The 24,767-nt window shown below is 36.6% G+C and overlaps 2 protein-coding genes across 2 annotated transcripts; one reads left to right on the forward strand and one right to left on the reverse strand.

Moving 5' to 3' along the window:
- Window positions 1-1,083: 1,083 nt before the first annotated feature.
- On the forward strand, window positions 1,084-22,385 carry LOC117988476 (tether containing UBX domain for GLUT4). Its single transcript, XM_034975629.2, has 10 exons — window positions 1,084-1,331; window positions 1,862-2,054; window positions 2,610-2,829; window positions 3,296-3,543; window positions 3,837-3,976; window positions 4,786-4,980; window positions 5,506-5,668; window positions 7,002-7,185; window positions 7,710-7,833; window positions 21,570-22,385. The coding sequence occupies exons 1-9, from the start codon at window positions 1,251-1,253 to the stop codon at window positions 7,813-7,815; spliced, it is 1,530 nt and encodes a 509-aa protein (XP_034831520.1). The 5' UTR covers window positions 1,084-1,250; the 3' UTR covers window positions 7,816-7,833; window positions 21,570-22,385.
- Window positions 22,384-24,756, reverse strand: ZC3H3 (Zinc finger CCCH domain-containing protein 3). Its single transcript, XM_034975358.2, has one exon. The coding sequence runs from the start codon at window positions 24,754-24,756 to the stop codon at window positions 23,215-23,217; it is 1,542 nt and encodes a 513-aa protein (XP_034831249.1). The 3' UTR covers window positions 22,384-23,214.
- Between the last annotated feature and the right edge of the window lie 11 nt (window positions 24,757-24,767).

Here is a 24,767-nt window from a genome sequence, read left to right on the forward strand (position 1 = left end):
TTACCTCCTAGGTGTGTTTCCATTAAAGCGGAGCTGGGACGTGTATTTTCGACCAACCAGATTATTGAAAGATGATGTGGTAAAATAATCTCGTAAGTAGGTATAACTTGGTCTATTAAACACATCTCCGCACCGCTCCGCTTTAGTGAAAACGCACGAAAACGTCTTCACTCGCCATTTTGACTTTGTGTCAATGGCGCGTGAGGAGTTTTACGTATTATAATCATTCTATCTGCACTGATCTGCACGACGTTGGCGGTGGTGGGGGCGCTAGTTGGATGCAAAATTGGTCGTGCACATTTGCACATCAAGCAAATGAGCAAACAATTAATAATAACTAGCTTATGCTCGCGACTTCGTCCGCGTGGACTACAAAATTTCAAACCCCTATTTAACCCCCTTAGGAGTTGAATTTTCAAAAATCCTTTCTTAGCGGATGCCTACGCCATAATAGCTATCTGCATGCCAAATTTCAGCCTGATCCGTCCAGTAGTTTGAGCTGTGCGTTGATAGATCAGTCAGTCAGTCAGTCAGTCACCTTCTCCTTTGTTATATATAGATTATCGAATATCGACGTCGTAGATCGTAGATACAATAATAGGTAGATTTAAGTACTGTGTAACCGTGTATGAGATAGCGATAGCACGACGTAACGATGAATAACAGTACAATAATTATTACCATTGTTTAGTAGTCAATATTTGTATTAACCGATCAAAAATATTTGTATTAAACGTTTTTTATGTGAAAACAAGTAATTAACTCATTAGAAATACAATTACGCCACGAATTCTCAAAGTTTGTTTCGCAACTAAAGTTGCATGTCTTGTATGTAAGTTGTATGTATTCTTGAAAAAACCAGTTACACGATAAGGGACAAAAAGTAGGTTAGCTGCGTCTCTGTTTATCACATTCGTCTGGCCCACAGAGTACATTGAATATGTCTGGCCTAGATTAATGGTTATTTTGCATCGTGCATCGTGCATGACCTTGGGGGGCTGTACAGCAAGATGGACGGTGGACCGTGTGTAAAGCGCTTAAGGTTACGATGCATTTTAGGCTCAAAGAGGCTAGAACCCAGAGCCGTAAAAGCCAGTTTAAAAAAAATGTGCGAAAAGTGGAAAATGCGATGACATTGGATTTTCTATTATATAGGTAGTGTTCACAATTCACAGATCATAATTTTGCCGGTTTCTACTATATTTTATAAGATTTGTTTCAAAATTGATGAAGCTATACCCCAATGTAAAATGTCAAGAGATATTACTGTTCTCGTACCTAATGGAAGAAGGATGAAGGTTCATTGTACAGCCGATACGAGTATATTGCAGGTAACTACATTATTATTATAATAAAAATTCTAATAGGTACCTATTAATTTAAACTGCAAAGTAATGGCCATACAGATAATATACTAATACGGGTACTCGATAAGTATTTGGCAGTTATTATTCTTTATTTATATTGAGAATCTATTTGAGCTGCTAAGTTTTAAACAGTTGATGGTTACCACCGGTCATGAATGTCTTCAACAATTGATTATGAATATGTTCCTTATTAATGTACTTACTACTTTTAAGTTTGTTTATGTCCTTTGAAACATAACCTAAGTCACATATTGAAGAATAAAAACCTTTTATTAAAAAGCTGTGCCACACTAACTTTACTATACTTTACCTTATGGTAAGTAAGTAGTATGGTAGATTATCCCAGCGGCCAGCTCCTCTACTGAAATGTTGGAAACAGAAGCGCTTTAATTATTTATGTCATGTCTGAAGAAACATGATAGATATACACATTGCACCTCCAATTTGCATTAAAATAATAATGTTGAGTACTGGATTTTTGAACTCTTTTTCAGCTTCTAGAAGATGTATGTGCCAAACATGGTTTCCAACCCACTGATTATGATTTAAAACATCATAACCACATATTGGACTTGACAACAACTGTGAGATTTTGCAACTTACCCAACAAAGCGATGCTTGAAATGGTTGAAGCTGAGAGGAAAAGAATTGAATCAAATGTTACTGTTGGATTGATGTTGAATGATGGTAATTTTTGTATGTTGGATATAAGAAGCATTAATTTGTAGAAGTCCATGATATACAAAGAACCACAAGCTATATATTAGTATAATCCGCAAAACAGACAAATCTGTATGGTATAACGTGCAACATTTAAACCCTCCCACTACAAAAGAAGTAGGAAAAGTAAGCAATACAATCCACCAACATACAATACCACACAAATCTTCTAGAACACTCTCAATATATGTTTCCCTCCAACACCGGAGCATCTTTAGGAGATGTAGGCTCTACAATGCACTATATTTTTTTAATTAGTATTTTTATTTGAAAATATGTATTACAATAAAACTTAAAGCTAGCCTACTCTAATTACTATACAATTAATGCCCATGTGGAATGTGTATATGCACAATTGCAAAGTCTGCAAATTGTCTATTGTCTCTTGTGCGCAAAGTTGGCATAAAAATTGCAGTCTGAAATTAATGTTGCATGTTGTACATGGTACAACATTTCAGACATGGACAGATTTTTCTGTTTTGGTGGATTATAGTGAATTAAGCTTGTTATTTGTTTTGGTAGGTGAAAGAATAATGGGTGAATTTGCACCAAACACATTACTTTATGATCTTATCACAAGTTTGGCTCCAAATGAGTTGCAGTCTCTGGAAAATCCAACAATTTCATATATGAGGCAAGAAGTAATAGGAATACCTGCTTTGAAGGAAAAGACCCTGAGACATTTAGGGTTAATAGCCGGAAGAGCTATTTTACGGTTGTTAGATAAATCTGCTGCTCCTATGTAAGTATAGCTTTATTAAAATACTAGAGGATGCCCGCGCATTCGTCCGCGTGATTTAGGTTTTTAAAATCCTGTGGGAACTCTTTCATTTTCCGAGATAAAAAGTAGCCTATGTCCTTCACTGGGATGTAAGCTCTGTACCAAATTTCATCAAAATCGATTAAACTGTTGGGCTGTGAAAATCTAGCAGACAGAGAAACAGACAGACACACTTATATTACACACATATTTTATACTAATATTGTTCCTTTGATAGTGGAGACAAACAATGAAAATAAACATCTCGTATCTCTTCTTGCACCTTCAGGAAACTAATTTTGACAGAAGCTGTCAAAACTTAATTTCTCCATAACTGATGATTATATTGCTCTTAAAAAGTGTGTGTGTGATACCAATAAATTATGTTAAAATTTTCTTGAATGCTTAAAATTGTTGTAACTAATAAAATGCCATCAAAATATTCCAGCCAAGCAAATGTATCATCTGTATATCGTCGGATACCATCTGAAAAAGCTGAAAACAATGTATCGTCTAGTAAAGAAATCCCGAGTGCCAACGAGAAATGTACCCCAGGTCCTTCGGGCATCAAAGATAAAGATACACATAAATCTTTTGATCCATTAAAACTGATACAAAAAGAAAAGGAACAAAAACAACATGGAACAGATTCTGAGCAAAAAGAACATAAAACAGATCCTGCTTCATGTGATGAAGGTTTGTTATTTTCAAGACAAGGTTTGAAGAACCAGGATAAAAACTACCCTATATGTTAACCTGGACTATCAGCTACTACTGTACCAAATTTCATCAAAATCCGTTCAGTAGTTTTGCGTGATGCGGGCACAGACAGACAGACGAAAATTCAAAAAAAAAAGTTTTTGGGGATAATAATGTTTCCCCCAATTAAAATTTTCAAAATATATTTAATGTACAGAAATTATCCAGTTACAGTTTTATTATAAGTATAGATTGCTGCAAAGAGTTGTTTTTGATTTATCTTTTTACAGAAAGTATTGAAACTGATGATGAGAAAACTAAAAAAAGGTTAATACATGGTGATTTACCTACGCCTCATGAACCTCAGAAAGAGATACTGACCCAAGAGAACCTTGAAAGACGCCTTAGGATTGAAGAGGAAGTTACCTTTGTAAGTACTTTTACTGTAGATACTTTTCAACCTGCTGTCTGTATGTCTAGGTCTCTAGCTCGTAGACGAAATGAGTTATAAACCTGAAATTTTGGTATTTTATGTATAACTTACCTTCTTTCTTATCTTAAAAAATAAAGAAATGGGGGGCCGTCCAAGTTGTCTGTCTCAAAAAGTCTCGATGTCTAGCTCGGAAATGAGATATTTCATACACCTAAAATATTTATGTTGTTCATAATAATGATGTACGGAACCCTAAGGAGATGGCCCGACTCGCACTCCAGGTTCCGTCGGTTTTTAGTATTTGGTCTTTTTATATAATGCGTTCAAACTAAAAATGTGAATGACTTTCTGAAATATTGTGACGTCGTAGCTGGAAATATAATATTTTCTTGATTCAATATATTCCTAATGTGAAAGTGTCTGTCTGTCTGTCTGCTAGCCTTTCACGGTTAATCCGTTCAACCGATTTTGACGAAATTTGGTACAGAGATAGCTTGCATCCCGTGGAAGGACATATGATAATTTTTATCAATATACATATTATATTTTTATCAATATATTTAACTCAAAGAGTTCCCACAGGATTTTTAAAAACATAAATAAATCCACGCGAATGACGTCGCGAGCTTCATATAGTAACATTATAAATGTGAAAGTTTAGATGTTTGTTACTCCTTCACGACACATGACTGAATCAGTTGGCTGAAATTTCAGGCCTACTCATTCAGGAGGGATTTATAAACACCTATATCCACGCAGATGAAGTCACGGGCATCATCTAGTTATTAATATAGTTTTTGTTACAGGTGGGATCCCAAAAAGCAATTGCATTTACACAGCCAGATGTGGCTGAAGATGAACTATCTGACCTCCCAGATGACTTTTATGAGCTATCTCTGGAGGAAGTGAGGAAGATGTATCATGAGCTACAGAAGCAGCGCATGGAGCTAGAGAACACACCGATGCTCACTTCTGCTAAAAGAGAGGAACTTGAGCGACAGGTCCCAACAGTTTTACTAAATTGAGTCCACACATTTTTTATAAATTATAGCGAGCAGGCGGGTAAAAAGTTTTGCTTGATACTGTTACACTCTTAACAGATACATTGCTGAATAGCTATTTTAAATTAATAATTTTGAGGTTTCTGAGACTTCAAGTTTTTGGCAACTAGCATGACTATGAAACCCCTACCCTGAAGCTGCCTGTCCAGTGTCCACTGGTGCGGCGCGAGGCAGCGGAGCGGAGCGAGGAAGTGATGCGGAGCGGAGTTGTGGACTCGGTCTGTCCATAGATGCAGAGCTAAGTGGCGGAGCTGAGCGAGAAAGTAATGCGGAGCGGCGTTGCGGACTGTGTTTTATGTTTTGCCATATGTGGAGCTAGCCCTGATTATTGATCAGCCCTGCTGATTTGCAGACTTCACACACCTTTAACTGCCTTTGAGAACATTATGGAGGACTCCAGCATGCAGATGGTTGATGAAAGATGATGGATGGATAGAAGTAGAATCTTGTTTTGATTTGTTGCAGGCTTCAGTGCAGAAGTTAAACACCTATAAAAATGTAGTGGTTCGCATACAGTTTCCTGACAATATGATACTTCAAGGAGTGTTCACTCCAGACAACACAATAGAAGATGTACAGACGTTTGTAAAAGAACACCTGCACAATCAAGATAAACCTTTTCATATATGTAAGTGTATTATTGTTCGATAACCTGCCTGAATAAGTAAACGTATTCATCGTTACCGTAATTGGTTGCAAATTCTGCCCCTTGATTGGTTGTGAAAAATGTAAACAGCGAATCTACCAATCAAACGGTAGCATTTGTTGTCGATTACGATAACGATGAATGCGTTTTTCTTACACAATCGGGGTCTGGACTACTATACATTGAATCTTAGGGTGTTTGTGCACTCATCCGTATTCAGTTCGTATCCGTGATTCTTCGAAGTGGCCGTCATACAAAGACGTAGTCATTTGATTCGTATTTTTACGGAATCAGTGATTTCACGGATTTCACGCACAAACATCCTTCATTGAAGGATTAAGAGTGAATGTATAGTAGTCCTAATGTTTTTTTTTAAATTCCATTACAAGTTAGCCCTTGACTGCAATCTTATCTGGTGGTAAGTGATGATGCAGTCCATGGAAGCTAACTTAGCAGGGGTATGGCAGTTTTATTTAACCCATACCCCTTATTGGTCGGACGGGAACGGTAAATCGCTTGGTAGCACAGTTTTGCCGGTAAAGTATTGATTGAGTAGCCACTGGCCTCTACAAGACAATAAGTAATAAAAAAGATTCAGACGAATTGAGAACCTCCTCCTTTTTTTGAAGTCGGTTAAAAAGTGGTTCTGAAATTATAGTCATATTGCTAACGTATTTTCCTCGGATTCAGTAGGTTTAGCACAAAGTATCATGGCTATGATGTGACTATTGCATTAACCATAGATTGACTGACATGATGGCAAGAATGGCAATCGGGGAGCGCACAGCCGCACAGAATGATGTGTGGGTGTGCGAGACGTCCCCCCACCTCATACCCAGATTGCCATCTCAACCTGTCGCGGACTATAGTTACACTTTTAATCAAAATACTTTTTTTATCTTTAATTCGGAGGTTTTCGGCCCACTGAATACAAATCTGACCTCATTTCCAAGCAAAACGGCTTAAGACTACTGAAATTGAGTCTAAAGTTCATAATTTTGATCACTATACAAAACTGAACTCATTTTCAAGCAAAACTGTCTAAAACTGTGAAAAAAGTGATCTAAAGCTAAAACAATTACAGTAAAGTTTCAACAGCTATCATTCAGTTTTTTGCTCTGACTAAATTTTTATTTTGTGCAATTATTATACTGTTTTGTTCGCCAGCTCATACATTCAACCTATTACAATTTTTATTGCGATAATCACGACTTCCGTGTTAGCCCTGTGGAATGTGGATCGGACGCTGTCACCAATGCACAGCGACATCTTAATTTCTTCCGACTACCAATTAATTACATGTCAAATGTTTCAGTTACTACTCCGCTAAAAGAAAGCTTAGACCCTAAAATGACATTACTGGAAGCTAAGTTTGTGCCCTGTGTTCACATGCACTTCAAATGGTTGGAGGAGAGTGCACATGCTATATACCTTAAAGAGGAAATTTACACAAAGAAAACCTCAAGTGATGCAGCCAGCATTCTAGCCTCTAAGTACCGGTATGAAATGGCTTGTAATTACGTAGCGATCGCATGGAAATAAAAGCTGAAATTACTTTAAAAAATTCGGTCAAGTGCGAACCGCACTCGCGCACGAAGGGTTCCGTACCATCGTGCAATAAATAACACTTTTTAATTTTTTAAATGTTTATTATTTGTTGTTATAGCGGCAATAGAAATACACATTCTCTGAAAATTTCAACTCTCTACCTATTACGGTTCACGAAATACAGCCCGCTGACAGACAGACAAACGGACGGACGGCGGAGGCCTTAGTAATAGGGTCCCGTGGGCACCCTTCGGGTACGGAACTCTGAAAATCGATGTGCGAGTCAAATCTCGCGCACCGAGGAGTCTGTTCCTTGAAAGGTTAGGTGGTGGCTTTATTTTTAAAGAAAACTGACAAAGATATAAGACAATTACCTAAAAATAAGCAGAAATCTAGAATTTAAATACATTGTGCTTAGTAACTATTTCTATTCAAATTCCAAAGTACACATTTAAAAATGTTTTTGCTTTCACAGTGCACCAAATAGGAGAAAACTGGATGTGCAAGACAACTCCCAGAAAACAAATCCTACTTCATCAACATCTAAGCAAAGTAAAGTTCCGAAGTGGTTCAAGAAATAATAAATAGCGTGTATTAAGGTGACGCTGGATGCACGTCCGAACTGCTCGGCCCACGTGGGTAACCTGTATGCTATTTCACCTAACATTGTGATAGAAAGAAATAGACTCAGTGATGAGCAGTGTAGCGAGTGCATGCGCTCACACTAGCGTCCGGATATATTGATGATGGCACACAGATAGTTGGACAGATGTCACCGATGAATTTTTGTAAATATATGATTTATGAAGGAACTACTTATTTCAATTATTATTGTATAAGATTTTATGGAAGAGCGGGGTCGCCTGCCACGAGTACTCGTAGCAATACTAAAACACTTACTGGGATGGTCCCAATTACTACGCACTATGTGAAATTGTTTTACCTACTGAAATAGATATTTTTAATTTTTTTTTGAATGATAATGATTACCTACTTATCTTTTGATGAATACTATAAAATCTCACTTACATACATACCTATTAGGTAACTACTACCTCAGCGTGTATAAACAACTCGTACTTATATTATATTATAGAAATCCATACTTCTATGAAGTGTCTGTCTGTAATTTCGAAATAACTACCGCAAGCTCATAATATTGTTATTTGAACTGTACCATAACAGCTGAATCAAATGTTTTTAAAAACTGTCTGTCTGTCTGTCTGTTTGAAGTTTGAACGGGCTAATCTTCGGAACGGCAGAACCTATTTTGACGGGACTTTTACAGACAAGTAGAGAATTAACAAAGGATACTTTTTTAACCGACTTTTAAAAAGGAGTTGTGTTTTTCTACCTATGTACACAGAAATCTCCGAGATTTCTGAACCGATTTGCGTATTTTTTTTAATTGATAAAGAAACTTTGCAACATTGTCCTATATAAAATGTGGATTTCAACTCCTCAATCCTGATGCTGCAGGGGACATGACCACCAAAACTTATGGGATTTTGAAACTGTCGGTTATAAATTGATATTGAGAGGTAGGTACCTATATCTACCAAGTAAAGACTTTATCATTGAACTCGAAGACCCACTTCTCGACCCTGATGCTGTACCTAAGGAATTGCATTGCTAAATCGTGGTGATCCCACGGAATTTTAAATGAATCATCGCCCACGCCCATTCGGTACCCTCATTCCGCACATTGTTTTTATTAGTCAGTCCACCAATCACAACAAAGCATTCTCCCCTGTCCCCCGCCAACATTTTACGATTTTGTTTTCATGTAAATCCTTGTATATGCGTACTCTAGGAGTTGAATTCTCTGTGCTGGCGGATTACCTATTGATTTTTGATTTTTAAATGTCATTTATTTTTATAATAATTACAAAAAGTTATGCAACAGTTTTTCAAGATAACTTATTGCTAACAACAGTATTAAATATTTGTTTGTACAGGCTAAACACCTTTATAAACATATACCTACATCTACATACGTAGTGTACAGACAATTAGATCCTATTTTATATTAATTTACCTATCGCTAAATCATAATATTATCATAATGTGCATTATATTTGAGCTATAACACACAGATACTAAACTAACTAATTATAACAATATTCGGAGTAAGCTATTATGTCTAACTACTACGAAAAACAATAATTTTTATTTAAAAAAAGAGTACAAACACGACGCCAAAAGCATTAAATTCTTACTTATTATTTACAAGCCGGGTAGGTAGAAAAACTGAGCTACAGAATCGGCAACGCGCTGCGTTAACCGGTCGCTTGTACTGACACACTGTTATGAGTCACCGAGGAAATAGTGATGGGGCAGTCTATACCTGTTGTATGTATCGGCAAACGATAACGTGCCGAGTCTACTTCTGCCGATTGATGAAATCAACATATTTGGATGAGTAGGGTTTTTACGTATATAAAAATTGTGGGATAACTTAAAAATATAATCTTTTAGAAAAGGGTATTTTATACTATTATGTAATTTTTTGAGATTAGTTCGGAAAGGTGTATTATATGCTATTTTAATAGCTTTATTTTGTATTACCTGTAGTTTAGAATATTTACTGTCGGTGATGCTACACCAGACGGGAGCTGCGTAAGTTATACAGGGTCTCACTAAAGTGGAATAAACTCTCAACTTTGTGCAAGAACTTAATTTAGACTTACGGTTGAGTATTGGTCGTAATGCGTTAATAGCTTTAGCTCCTTTAAGAATTAGGCTGTCAGTATTTTTGCACCAATTTACTTTATCGTCGATTATTGTACCAAGGTATTTAACTTGACGGCTCCAAGGTATAGAGTAATTATCTATTTTAATTGTGGATGTGGGAACCGAGCGTTTTCTAGTAAACATTATACTTTCTGTTTTATTAGAATTTAGTTTTAGCTTCCACTTCGTAAAAAAGCTATTCAATAACTCCAAAGAAAGTTGTAAACGTGCGATTACAAGATCGCAGTCCTCAGAGGTAGTATACGAGGCTGTGTCGTCAGCATATATGGCGAGATGTGTGTGCGGTTGTTTAGGGATATCATTTATGAAAAGTGTGAAGAGATATGGACCCAAAATCGAACCTTGCGGCACACCAGCTGGTGTAAGTTGAGATGATGATCTACAATCGCCTATATATACAGAAAAAGAGCGATTGACCAAATATGACTGGGCTAACTTAACAAGAGATAAGGGAACGTTATTAACTATTAATTTATGCAATAGGCCCTCAATCCATACCGAGTCAAAGGCCTTTTCTATATCTAGCAGAACCATGCCAGTGCACTTTCCTTGATTCATACCATGAACTACATGCTCAGCTACCCTAGCTAACTGCTGCGTGGTCGAATGATTCCGACGGAAGCCAAATTGCTCGGATATAAGTAAGTGATTAGTAGCTACCTGAAGGCGTATCAGAATGATGGATTCGAACAATTTACCCAGACTAGGCAAAAGGCTGATGGGTCGATAACTAGAAGGGGAAGATGCATCTTTTCCTGGTTTTTTAATTGCTATCATTTTTGCAATTTTCCAGGAGGACGGATAGTACCCTAGCATTAAACATCCGTTAAATATTTTAGTTAGTAGGACTAAACATTTTTGCGACATGTTCTTAAGTAAACAGTTTGTTAATCCATCAATACCAGGGGCCTTACGTGATTTTAGTTTATTCAGTAGTTTGCGTATCTGACTCGGTCTAACAGGTTTATCAAGTTTACCTATATTGAAATATTGGAGTTCTGTGATTGATTCAGCAACTGATCGTTCAGTTTCAGGATCACTTATCCAGTGTTTTGTGAGGTTCATGTTATTAAGAAATGCCTCTGCCAACACATCGCATTGTTCTTGAATTGATGAGGTGAAAGTACCATCGCTAACTTTAAGTGGTGGGATTGTATTCGGTTTAGGATTTAAGGATTTAACTAGTCGCCACAAGTCAGAAGAAGGATTGTCAACTTTAGCTAATTTATTGTCCCATATTCTATCGTTAAATTTTTGTATTTCTTGATCAATTTTGTATTTTAAACTATTAAATTTGGTAAGGAGCGATCTCTTCATACATAAGTTTTGTTCTTTAAGGGAAGCTCTACGGTAGGCATTCTTAATTTTAATTATTTTCTTGATACGACGAGGTAGCTTGATTTTACTATCTACACATATCACGGGGACACTATAATCCCGGGCATCGGTGAGAATATTTGATAAATGTTCAATATTACTATCTATTGCACTTATTGATTTAAGAGGAGGTAAGTCTAAGGTAATGTTTTGATCCAGATACTTCCTGAATTTAACCCAATCAGCTTTATTATAATTATATGTTTTAAAAGATTTACGAGCGAATGTACCACTAACATTGAAAAATATAGGAAGATGGTTCGAGGATAGACAGGTTATGGCTTCCATATCTGTGATGCCATGGACACCATTTGCCACGACTACATCGGGTGTTGAAGGCGTACGTGAACTGTCGTAGTGGATTAACGTGGGTGTGCTAGGAGCAAATACATCATATTCATTAATAATCATGTGGTTAAATAAAATTTTGCCATGTAAATTAGCGACGGAACAGTTCCAGTAGGGATGCTTAGTATTAAGATCCCCCATAAGAACCATCGAAGGGAACGCGCTGGTAATGATATCTAGATCACTGCACAACAGTGGAAGATTCGGAGATTGGTAAGCAGCTATAAAAGTCACATTCTTACCGGACACACATAATTGTATTCCTGTACACTCTAAGTTATGCGTTCGAGGCATTAAAACGGGAACATGGGAAATATCGGCCCTAATTAAAATAGCTACCCCTTGCCCACGGCCCTCAGCCAACTTGTCCTGTCTGTAACAGTAAAACCCAGGTGTTTTAAGGCTAACATTAGGAGATATTCTGGTCTCGCACAGGGCGATGATATCAATGTCGAGGGCGCTTACCAGATCCTGAAGCTCAGTAAACTTTCTACGGATGCCGTCGGCGTTCCAGACTAATACACGTAAATTTACAGAATCATACATATTGACCTAGATGGGTAAGGATTAATATAACTTTATCCATCATATTTGTACAAGCAACGAATTCATTTTTTATTGATTTGATGGCCTTGAGTATAGCTAGCATATCCATAGTAGCTTGATCGTTATTGTCGTTGGAGAACTGCGAGCTAGTGATTTTACTAGGATTATTATTTCCAGCTGCAACTTCGTTCCAGGATCGACCGTCAACTTTACCACTTGGTATAATTTTAGTTGGGATTTTAGTAGTCAGGCTCTGAATCCTCTTTTCTTGAGTAAGACGTAGGTATTTCTGCCGCTCGCTACACTGTCGGTAATTTGCTGGATGATTTTCTCCGCAATTACAACACTGAGCCTGTTGCGATCGATCTTTTTTAGGACAGTCTGCAGTGAGATGTGGCTCCGTACATTTAACGCAACGGGGTCTTAAGTTACAATTTTTTGATGAGTGACCAAAACCTTGACAACGAAAACACTGGGTACCGTAGATGTTATTAGCTTGATATTTACGTATTTGAACCACACAGTTGCTAATGTATTTAATTTGCTTGAAGCGTTTCATGTCACTTCCAGGTGGTAGTTGAACAAAGAAAGGAGGACATGTAACATTTCTGCCAACCGGCACCTTCATTTTACGTATAATGACGTTACTGAATCCAAGGGCGGCAAGTTCATCTGCTAAGTAAGTTTCCACATAGGCAGGCAATCCAAAAATCACGGCTTTAGAAGTCCTTTCGTCCTTGCGTGAAAAGGTGTGATAAGGTACATTCTCGGAATTTAAACCCTTTTTGACAGCCTCATGGCTATCCGGTGAGTAACAAATTACAGCAATTTTGTTGTTACCTCTATACTGCAAATGAAAATTTTGATTATATCTACTAATGAGGGTCTTGATAAAATCATGAGTCCATTCCCTTTTAGGTTCTATTATGATAGGTGGGGTCCTGTCTGATTTTTTGCGGGCAGTGGTTGCATCTTGAAGTCGTATAGTTGAATATTCCGACGAATCTTTATCAGCTATTAAGGTGCTGAATCGATTTGTGGTGTTAACTGGAACCGATGAGTTGGTTTCCGCAGGACGTGCTGACCTTTTAGGTATTTCCCATTCTACAGGCTCAGTGGGATTGTCACGAGGTCGTTTTCCAACTGAATTGGATCTTCTAAGATACTTGTCCATACTTCCAAGTTTTGTGCTATCCGGGATTCACAATATCGATAGATACGTTTCCCATCACTAAACTACGAGCCGAACTTGACGGAGTGAATGTAAATTGTTAACACGTACGACCGCGATGAGCGCGCACGGCGGATTACCTATTAGGAACACATGATTACACATTCGTTTGTCTGTGAAAATAAATTTTGTTGCCTACACTTATCTATTAGTAGCGACTAAAAACTATATATACCATCTACTTGTGTATAAAAAAGTCTAAATAAATTCCACTTTGATCTCAAAAATGAAAATTTTATTTTTATAAGTAGGAAGTAGGTACAATTCAATTTCCCTCTAAAAGCCCACTACACACATAAACACAATATGTATCATTTTCTGTTTCAACAGTCACATTAGATGTATCATTCGACGCAGAACTATTGAAGCTCTCCGTTTCATTTCTGGAATTAATAAACATACAATCAACGTAAATATATTGTGAGTATTATCTATATAGAATGTATGCAAAAAACATAGCATAACAACTTACAAGTATGGTATGGGTAGACCTTTCAATATTTAGTACGGAATTGAATGTTGCAGCATCATGTTGGATTTCAGTGGTACGTATATTGAGCACATTCATTTTATTTTCCTTGTTTTCTTCTAAAAGGAATGTCTTGAGTCACTAAAATACAACATAATTCAGCATTGACAAATCTGACAACAAATAGTAAATCTCTATATTATTATATAAAAATGAATCGTTGAATGTGTTGCTGATCGCAAATCTCGAGAACAGCTGCACCGATTTCGCTAATTCTTTTTGATAATATTCCTTGAAGTACGGGGATGGTTCTTATGGAGAGAAAAATTTAAAAAATGTCCTGAAAAAGAATCGACTGTAGGCGGTGCGAAGTTCGTCGGGGCAGCTAGTAACATAATAATTATATTATCCTAATCCTAATTCCTAATCTAAATATATAAAAGAAAAAGGTGACTGACTGACTGACTGACTGACTGACTGACTGACTGACTGACTGATCTATCAACGCACAGCTCAAACTACTGGACGGATCGTGCTGAAATTTGGCATGCAGATAGCTATTATGACGCAGGCATCCACTAAGAAGAGATTTTTGAAAATTCAACTCTGGAGGGGGTGAAATAGGGGTTCGAAATTTTGTGTAGCCCACGCGGACGAAGTCGTGGGCATTTGCTAGTATCTAAATAATATCAACTTACAAACACAGTGTCAAACTTTCAGAAGCTGGCTCTAAATGGTACGGTGTGATAGCATCATAATCTAATTCAATTCGATTTTTTGCTTTGTCGTTTCCTTGCCAAAGAAAATCCCGTGATCCACTAAAATAGAAGTATAATATATAAGTATTTATTAAAAATAAATAAATGTCATCATCAAATTCACCATCCTGGAGAACCTTGAAAACGACACTCGCGTCTATTTTTTATAAAAAGTGCTGGCCCGCCATCTTAGATTAAAAAATTAATGTCATTATCAAAACCAGCATCCTGGAAACCCTGAAAACGACACCCATTTCTATTTTTTGTGAAAAGTGCATGTCTGCTATTTTGGATTTGAAAATAAATGTCATTATCAAATTCAGCATCCCGGAAAAGTACATATTCAGTCAAATAAAATTCCCGTCGAGTCACATTGTTACTCACGTCGGGTGTGACGCACGGGAATAACCCCGAAAAAGTAATGGCATTATCATCACAAGATAATATTATGGTTTGGAAAGATTCTGATGAATTTTAATAGATCTCCTCTTTGCAAGGGATTTGCTTTTGCGAGAAGCTTTTGCGAGTCTAAACCGTTTCTTTTTCCTCTTCCGCCAATCCATTTTTGTTTCTGTTACACGAAAACTCAAGTATATAATTAAATTGTCTAAGCACACAATATGACCTACATACTTATATTTGTAACTAGATGATATACGCGACTTCGTCCGCGAGGATATAGTGGTTTTTAATCCCGCGAGAACTCTTTCAAAAGCGATCACTATTTCAAATTTCAGCCAAATCCGTCTTGTACTTTTTGCGTGAAAGGGTAACAAACCTATACACACACACACGCAGATACAAAATTTCGCCTTTATAATGTAAAGTGTGATTTGACAACCCTGACTTTCGGAATTCGGATAAGTCCAAATTATATTTTATTACTAGTTGATGCCCGCAACTTCGTCCGCGTGGAATTAGGTTTTTAAAAATCCCGTGGGAACTCTTTGATTTTCCGGGATAAAAAGTAGCCTATGTGTTAATTTAGGGTATACCCTAAATTAACACTTTTATCTATCTCCATTCCCAATTTCATCCAAAACCGTTCAGCCGTTTTTGTGTGATTGAGTAACAAACATCCAAACATCCACACACACACATCACTACACCTATTATAAATGTGAAAGTGTGTTTGTTTGTTGGTTCGTTGGTTTGTCCTTCAATCACGTCGCAACAGAGCAACGGATCGAAGTGATTTTTTGCATGGGTATGGTTGACCTGGAGAGTGACATAGGCTACTTTTTATCCCGGAAAATCAAAGAGTTTCCACGGGATTTTTAAAAATCTAATTCCACGCGTACGAAGTCGCGGGCATCACCTCATCATCATCATGATCAACCCATCGCCGGCTCACTACAGAGCAGGGGTCTCCTCTCAGAGTGAGAAGGGTTTTGGCCATAGTCTACCACGCTGGCCATGTGCGGATTGGTAGAATTCACACACCTTTGAGAACATTATGGAGAACTCGGCATGCAGGTTTCCTCACGATGTTTTCCTTTACCGTTAAAGCAAGTGATATTTAATTAATTAAAACGCGTATAACTCCGAAAAGTTAGAGGTGCGTGCCCGGGATCGAACCCCCCGACCTCCGTTTAGAAGGCGGACGTCCTAACCACTAGGCTATCATAGCTTCACCTAGTTTATAATATTAGTAGGATATATGTAAACTACTACCACCAGCTGTCGATACGATGCATTCTAAAATAAATCGACCGACCGACCGACAGACCGACCGGCCAAGTACGAGTCAGACTCGCGCCCCGAGGTTTCCGTACTACAATAGTAAAATGTTTATCTCTAAATCTCTGTTTAGAGATAAGCATTTACAATGTAACTTAATGTATTACTACTATGTAACTAGAATTTCGGTACATATAAAAATGAATCGCTAAATGTGTTGCTGATCGCAAATCTCGAGAACAGCTGAACCGATTTCGCTAATTCTTTTTTTATAATATTCCTTGAAGTACGAATATGGTTCTTACGGAGAGAAATTTTTTAAAAAATTCCTGAAAAAGAATCGACTGTTAGGCGGTACGAAGTTCGCCGGGGCAGCTAGTGAAAAATAAAAATAAATAAATAGGTAAATAGTATTTTTTGACATTTTGCATGATAAATCAAAAACTATTTAGTATGCACTAGATGATGCCCGCAACTTCGTCCGCGTGGATTTAGGTTTTTTAAAAATCCCCTGGGAACTTTGATTTTCCGGGATCAAAAGTCAAAGTCAAATGATTTGTTCAAAATAGGTAATAAATTACTCTTTTCGATTGTCAGTTGTTGGATTTGTAAAATATAGTGGTGATATATAATTATTTCGCAAACGCTACGAGGGTTCCAAACGTGCCCAAGACTGAGAAGAGCCCACAGCTAACTCAGCCGGGTATTCTTTTTATTATCACCACTTTACAAAATCATAAATTAAACTTATTAGAACTATCACACAGCCGAGCAACTCATTCCCAAGCTTGCTTATCATTTAAATAATCCTTTACAATGTAATAGGATTTTTTAATTAGTTTACGTTTTATGAAAACTTTGAACTTATGACAGTCACTTTGAACTTATGACAGTCACTTTTTTTTTAAATTTATTTATGTTTTTATATACGTACAATAAATTTTCAAAAATATATTGACTATGCACTGTCATAATTTTAACTTCTCTAAATTTAGTTCGCAGAGACTCTCGTGGTCCCATACTATATATGGCTCGAACAGCCCTTTTCTGCAGCACAAAAATAGAATTTATATCAGCAGCATTACCCCATAATAATTCCGTGGTGCCACCTGAATCAGGGTTTCTACTGAAAACCAGCGCTGTATGTTTTTGTACTTGTGCAAGACAATATGCATTTATGCTGAGTAGGGACCTTTTTTTTTGGGTTGTGCCACACATGACATACTTTATTCCGGCGCTTCTTCTACTTGAGGTTTTTTGACTTTATTACTCAAGTATAAGAGGCGCTGGGATAACCTAGCCAGTTGGTAACTGGTAATGTGTGGTACAGCTTTAAAAAATAAACGTTTTTCTTTTCTTTCTTTTTCTTTTCTAATAATATGCCATATGACATAATGCTGTGAAAGTAACTAAAATATACTAGTCTCGCCGTTTCTATGTCTGTCAACTGGCGAATCTTTTTTACCGCATATGCAGCAGAACTGTCTGTTCGATAAGTTATTTATATGAGAGCCCCATTGAAGTTTCGCATCTAACGTTATTTCCAGAAAAATAGCGGTATCCACTAAATCTTATTTATCATAAAAGTAGCCTATGTCCTTCCCCGGGATGCAAGCTATTTTTGTACCAAATTTCATCAAAATTGGTTAAATGGATGAGCTGTGAAAAGCTAGCAGACAAACAGACGGACAGATAGACAGATACACTTTCGCATTTATAATATTAGTATGGATAAAAATAAATAAAATCGGTTTTTGATGTTCAAGTAAGGTCCTTTTATATGATATCACACTTGGTTTACTAATCTTACTTGAAAGTTGAAAATACTAACTATTCGTTAATGAACACATTTTTATTTATTTTTTGTGATATAACCACAAATTCATTGTTTTCAGATTTTTCCCCTTACGTGTGTTATAAGATCTACCTACCTGCCAAATTTTATCATTCTAGGTCAGTGGGAAGTACCCTACAGGTTTCTTGACAGACACACTGACAGACTGACAGATAGACAGACAGACAGACAACAAACTGATCCTATAAGGGTTCCCTTTTCCTTTTGAGGTACGGAATCCTAATGATCTCTCTTTTTGCACTGCATTTAATCTGAATCCAAGAATTCCCGATCCGAAATAGCCGTAAGCAAGACTGTATCGTCACTTACCACCAGGTGAGATTGCAGTCAAGGGCTAACTTGTATCTGAATAAATAAATAAAAAAGTACTATTTGTACGAAGCGTTGCGTACTTTATTTGTAAGACGGACAGACAGACAGACAACAAACTGATCCTATAAGGGTTCCTTTTTCCTTTTGAGGTACGGAATCCTAATGATCTCTCTTTTTGCACTGCATTTAACCTGAATCCAAGAATTTCCGATCCAAAATAGTCGTAAGCAAGACTGTATCACCTACCGTGTCACCTACCACCAGGTGAGATTGCATTCAAGGGCTAACTTGTATCTGAATCAATATTATTATTATTATTTTATTACTTATAATAAAACTGTAACAGGTGAAATTCTGTACATTGAAGATATTTTGAAATTTTTTTTTCGAGGGCACTCTATAATCGATACTGAACCCAAAATTGGAATTTTTTTCATTTTTGTCTGTCTGTCTGTCTGTCTGTATCACGGCCGCGCATCACGCTGAAACTACTGAATGGATTCCAATGAAACTTGGTACGATTTGACGTCATACTATGAGGAAGAATATAGGATACTTTTTATCCCGAAATTCAGCATGGTTCCCTTAGGAGAGGGGTTGAAAGTTAAAATGTATACTGAGCTGTAATTCATTAACGCGTAGTCCGATTTCATTCATTCTTTTTTGTTAGAAACCATACATGTTAAAACTTCAAGTTCCAACTTCTCAACCATCATCATAATAATGACGGGTAGCTTTTGTACTTTTGGATTTCAATCAGCTGTTTTAGGAATAGTTGATGTTGAATTGATATTAAAGGTACGCTTAGAATAAACTATCTCTGGTTCAGGTACCAAGCAACGACTTCATAATTCAACTCGATATCCCAACTCTTCAACCCTGATGATGCAGGGTACTGGGTATTGCACTCCTAAGCCACTGTTGATTGTGAGATAATATTGTAGATGCCAAACATATATACCATTATTGAACTTTAAGTTCCAACTCTTCAATACTGATGCTGCAGGGTACTGCACTCCTATTCTATGGGTTTTAGGAACTGTTGTTGGTGAATTAATATTGTACCATTTACTATTGTACCAAACCACGACTACATGGTTGAACTCCGTTCACAAAAATCCACGCACTCCATCGAAATCCTATTCTATTCCAAACTTATTCGCCAGCGTGACAGGAGTGGAGAAGGTGGATAGGGACGTGTGAGGGGTGCAACGGATCAACGTGATTTTTTCCATCATCATCAGCCTGCGGTCGTCCACTGTTGGACATAGGCTTTCCCTAAAGAGCGCCACCACACCCGGTCCTCAGCCTTCCTCACCTAGCCACTTCCCGCCAGCCTCTGTATATCGTCGGTCCATCGTGCTGGAAGGCGTCCCACACTACGCTTACTTATACCTACGCTATAACTACCTATTATAATAAATAAAAAAGTACTATTTGTACGAAGCGTTGCGTACTTTATTTGTAAGACGGACAGACAGATAGACGGACAGACAGACAGACGAACAGACGGACAGACGGACGGGCAGACGGACCGATGGACGGACCGACAGACGCATGGACGGACGGACGGACTGAAGGACGACGGACGGACGGACGGACGGACGGACGGACAGACGGACGGACGGACAGACGGACCGACAGACAGACAGACAGAGGGTTCCGTTTTTTCCTTCTGAGGTACGGAACCCTAAAAATACAAAGAAATACCACCAGGTAGGTACCTACCTACCTATATTATTATACATATACAGGTACCTTTTTAGGGTTCCGTACTTTATAAGGAAAAAGGGGACCCTTAGGATCACTTCGTTGTCTGTCTGTCTGTCCGTCTCTCCGTCTGTGTCGTATCTGTCACACAAACCTATAGGATACTTCCCGTTGACCCAGAATCATGAAATTTAGTAGGTACGTAGGTCTTAGAGCACAAGTAAAGGAATAAATCCGAAAACCATAGATTTGTGATTACAACTTACAAAAAAAAATTAAAGTGTGTTAATGAAAAAATAATTAGTATTTTCAATTTTCAATGTATAATAAGTATACCAAGTGGGGTATTATATGAAAGGGCTTTACTTGTGTATTCTAAAACACATTTTTATTTATTTTTATGCATAATAGTTTTTGATTTATGGAGCAAAATGTCAAAAAAATACCTGAGTACGGAACCCTTGGTGCGCGAGCAACTCGCACTTGGCCGGTTTTTTAAAATTAGATAAAATAAATAACTAAACAAAGTTACTTACCTATTGTACTAGGACCACACGAGTAGATATCCCTACTAGGACCTCAACAACAAAGTCAGGTCAATAAACCAATGAATAAAATTGGTGTCCAAATTTCAAATTCCAGAGGTCAATGTACAAAATGCAATAAGTATTTGAAGGACTTATTGACTCTGCTCTGCTCAATCTTCTACACATTTGCATAGCCACTGAATAAAAATTAATTTTATAAAATCATTACGACTTTTGTTTTTGAAAACATATTAATAACAACAGTTGTCGTCATAGAAACCACAATATTACACGCGCAGCCGCGCGCCGCTGGGCTGGCCCTTCCCTCCGCCACCCGCGCGGTGTCTAATGTTTTGGGGTGAGAAGCATGATGATTTTAGCCGAAATCTAGCGCTTGAAAAGGGTTGAACAGTAGTTTGGGAAAAGTATTTTTGAGAAAAAACTACTGAATTTAGGTTTGCAAAGTAAAGTTATTTCAACTAATGAATAAATAAACTATGTCTAATGATAATTTTTTTTAGAATTTTCCTATTCCTAATCTTATTTATTTACGCCCAAAGTTGACATAAATTTAGTGTTAAAATAGGAATCTTTTGAGGCTCGTAACTTTTAAATCAATATTTTTTTCAATGTTTTAGATATCATTGAACCTAGATAATGACGAGATAAATCGATATAATTCTTAGTTTTGTGCGTACAATATCGAATATTGTTGTATTTTCCCTCCTACGTTTGTATGAAGAAAGCACCGAACTGAGCTGCCTTAAGTTATGACGGGCGAGTGAATGTGCTATAAACAAAAATTTTCATGATTGTTTGTATCCACACCAAAGCGGACATGCTCGGTTATAGCGTGGATACATCCTTAGACGCAACGCCCACCTACGGAGTGGTGTGGAGCAGAGATTAAAACTTTTTTTTAGGGTTCCGTACCTCAAAAGGAAAAAGGAACCCCTCATAAGCGTGCAAAGGCGCTGTTGTCATTAGCGTTGCACACAAAAATGTTAAAATATCTTGTACGACGCGATGGTACGGAACCCTTCGTGTATGAGTCCGACTTGCACTTGACCGGGTTTTTTTTAAATAAATACATAGCAGTTAAAATTAGTAAAATCAAAACAATACACGAAGGATACTTGAAAGAGCACTCGGGTCACCACTACATCACGTCAGTTAATCAAAAAAGCGGCACCTCGTCGGATCCACTGCACTCCGTAAGTGAGCGTTGCGCCTAAGAGTTGGTTCTGGTCACCCAATGACAGAAGACTAATATTTATCACTAGATGATGCCCGCGACTTCGTCTGCGTGGATTTGGGTTTTAAAAATCCCGTGAAAACTTTTTAATTTTCCGGTATAAAAAGTAGCCATGTCCTTCCCCGGGATGTAAGCTAACTCTATACCAAATTTCATCAAAATCAGTTAAACTATTGGATCGTGAAAAGCTAGCAGACAGACACTTTCGCATTTAAAATATTAGTACTTATAGATTTCATAATTTACTTAGTAAGAATTATTTTACATTTTGTATGTTAAATGATTAAATATTTAAAAATTGGCTTGTTTTAATAAAAGATACAAACATATTATTAAAACATTTTATTTTCTCTCTTTATACAAAACAATTATAATTTTACAGAATGCTTCTCACGCGCCATTTTAACTCTATGGGTCAGCAGTCATGTCAAAAGTATGGTTCACCGTTAAAATAAGGACTAATGGCGGTTACGCACTTATCCGATCCGAGTCTGTGATAATAAATTCTTTTCTGTTTTGTATGGTAGATTATGACATATTATTATGTCGTAGATATTTTGTATAGGTATCCGTATTTTCACGGATTCGGATCGGAAGAGCGCGTGATCGCTGTAAAATAGTACTTTTGACATGAAATGTGACACAAAGTTCAGTTCAGTGGCATGTTTCCGAGAAGGAGCAATCCTAGATTTAGGGGACATGATAGGAAGCTGCAATATCAATTGCCATAGTCAAATCCATTAAAACACTTTCTGACCAACAGAGTTGTTCACATATGGATTAAATTGCCTAAGGATGTGGTTATGTCAAGTTCTGTTAAACAGTTCAAGAATAGATTGGACAAACATTTGGAAGACTCGAAGCACTTCTGATATAGACGCATCAGCGAAAGCTGCTTAGTCAATTAAAAAAAAAAAAGTTAAAATGGCGCGTGAAAAGTAATTTTTTATAAACATCAATATTACTAATTTATCGACAGATTTTAGATTATTGAATATTAATTTTGTTGTTAGTTAAAAAAATCGTATTTAATACAAAAATTATATCAAAAAATTCAGTAACATTATTCATTAGTTGCAGATTTGTAATTAATTCTATCTTTTATTAAAAAAATATATATAAATCACATGTACATAATATCTTGAGCATAAATTATTATTACAACTGTATAAAAGATGGCAAAGTGCCCAACTTGCACCTTGTAGGTTTTATAGTCTCATAACTATCATCACTGTTAACTAGTTCTTTGTAATACCTACAATCTACTTCATCTCTTCCCGTTGTATCTTCTGAATTCTTCATTGTATCACAATTTTCAGTATATTCCTTTTCCATTTTTATTAATTTAGTTTTCATTACTTTACTTTGTGGGCTTCTTTGGAAGCTGTTTGAAGACACTTTTTTGGTCCTTTTTAGTTTATCAATATTTACATGCCTAAATAGACACTTATCACCACTTTCACAATATCCTTTTACAAATTCTTGACAAATCTTAGTTTTATCGCTTAGTTTTACATGTAAGTATGGGCAACTTTCTTTGGTACACATTCCCTTTAGATAAAAATAACATGTAGGCATTTTTTTATCTGTTAGCTCATGAGAAAGGGTACAGTTTTTGTCATGGCAGATACCTTTCAAGAACTTGTGGCACAATGACACATGCTTCTTATCATGCAAATATTTACAGTTACCTTGTACTTGTCTCAAGCACTTTCCATATTTTGTGAACAATCTGCATGGAATATTGTTTATATTAAACTTAGCTCTTGCAACTCTTGATAATTTCGCCTTTCCGTTACACAACACACCTTTTTTGTTGAGTTGTGTAATTCTTGAAGCTGCCTTAATTGAGGATACAGGAGTACTAGTTTTCATAGGTGTACTAGTTTTGATAAACTTGAATCTATTTGTATTGCAAGAAATTAATGAACTCAATTTTGTATTACTTTTTAAATATGATTTGAATGGAGATGCAAAAAATTTATTTTTAATAGTCTCTGTAACTGCATTATTTTTTAAGTAACTTAAAGGTATCATTTTATACCTAGTTATTTTAATTTTTGTAATTTTTTCAGGTGTATTATGGTTTGGTTTGCTCTTTGTACAGTTTTTAACTACATGTAAATTTGTATAAGTCAATTGATTTGTACAAGCAATCGGTACGGGATACTTATTAGCATTTACCAATTCAGATGCTAAATTGTTTATACTTTTGTACTCTGCATTTACAGATAATCTCTTTTTCCTTCGAATAATACAATACCGAGATCTAGTCAAGGGCACTTCCTGTGTTAGTTTCTTAGTATTTTGATCTGATTCAAGAATTGTCTGAACCTTGGCAATTGCTTGTTCTTCATTTACAACAGTCTGTTGAAAATTTTGTATTAAAGAATATTTAGATTTGTGTAATAGTTGTCTACTTGATACATTATTTACATTTTCATTTGTGTTAACATATCCACCACTTGGTGGTTTGCTTAGAGCAGCATTATTGCAACTTATAAAGTTGGGATTGACATATATTTTTCTATTGTTTGATATAGGCTGATTGATTTTTGTATTTGTTACTCTGTTTGGCACTTCTTCAAGATAATGTCTGTTGAAGTGTGTTGTTTTAACTGGCTCAGTGGGCCAGGGATCTAATTCTGTTCTTTTGAAATTTGGATTTATGTACACTCTTTTATGCAGACTTTGTTCCATAGTGTTACAAT

The sequence above is a fragment of the Maniola hyperantus genome, chromosome 14 (assembly GCF_902806685.2).
Source record: "Maniola hyperantus chromosome 14, iAphHyp1.2, whole genome shotgun sequence".
NCBI lineage: Eukaryota > Metazoa > Arthropoda > Insecta > Lepidoptera > Nymphalidae > Maniola > Maniola hyperantus.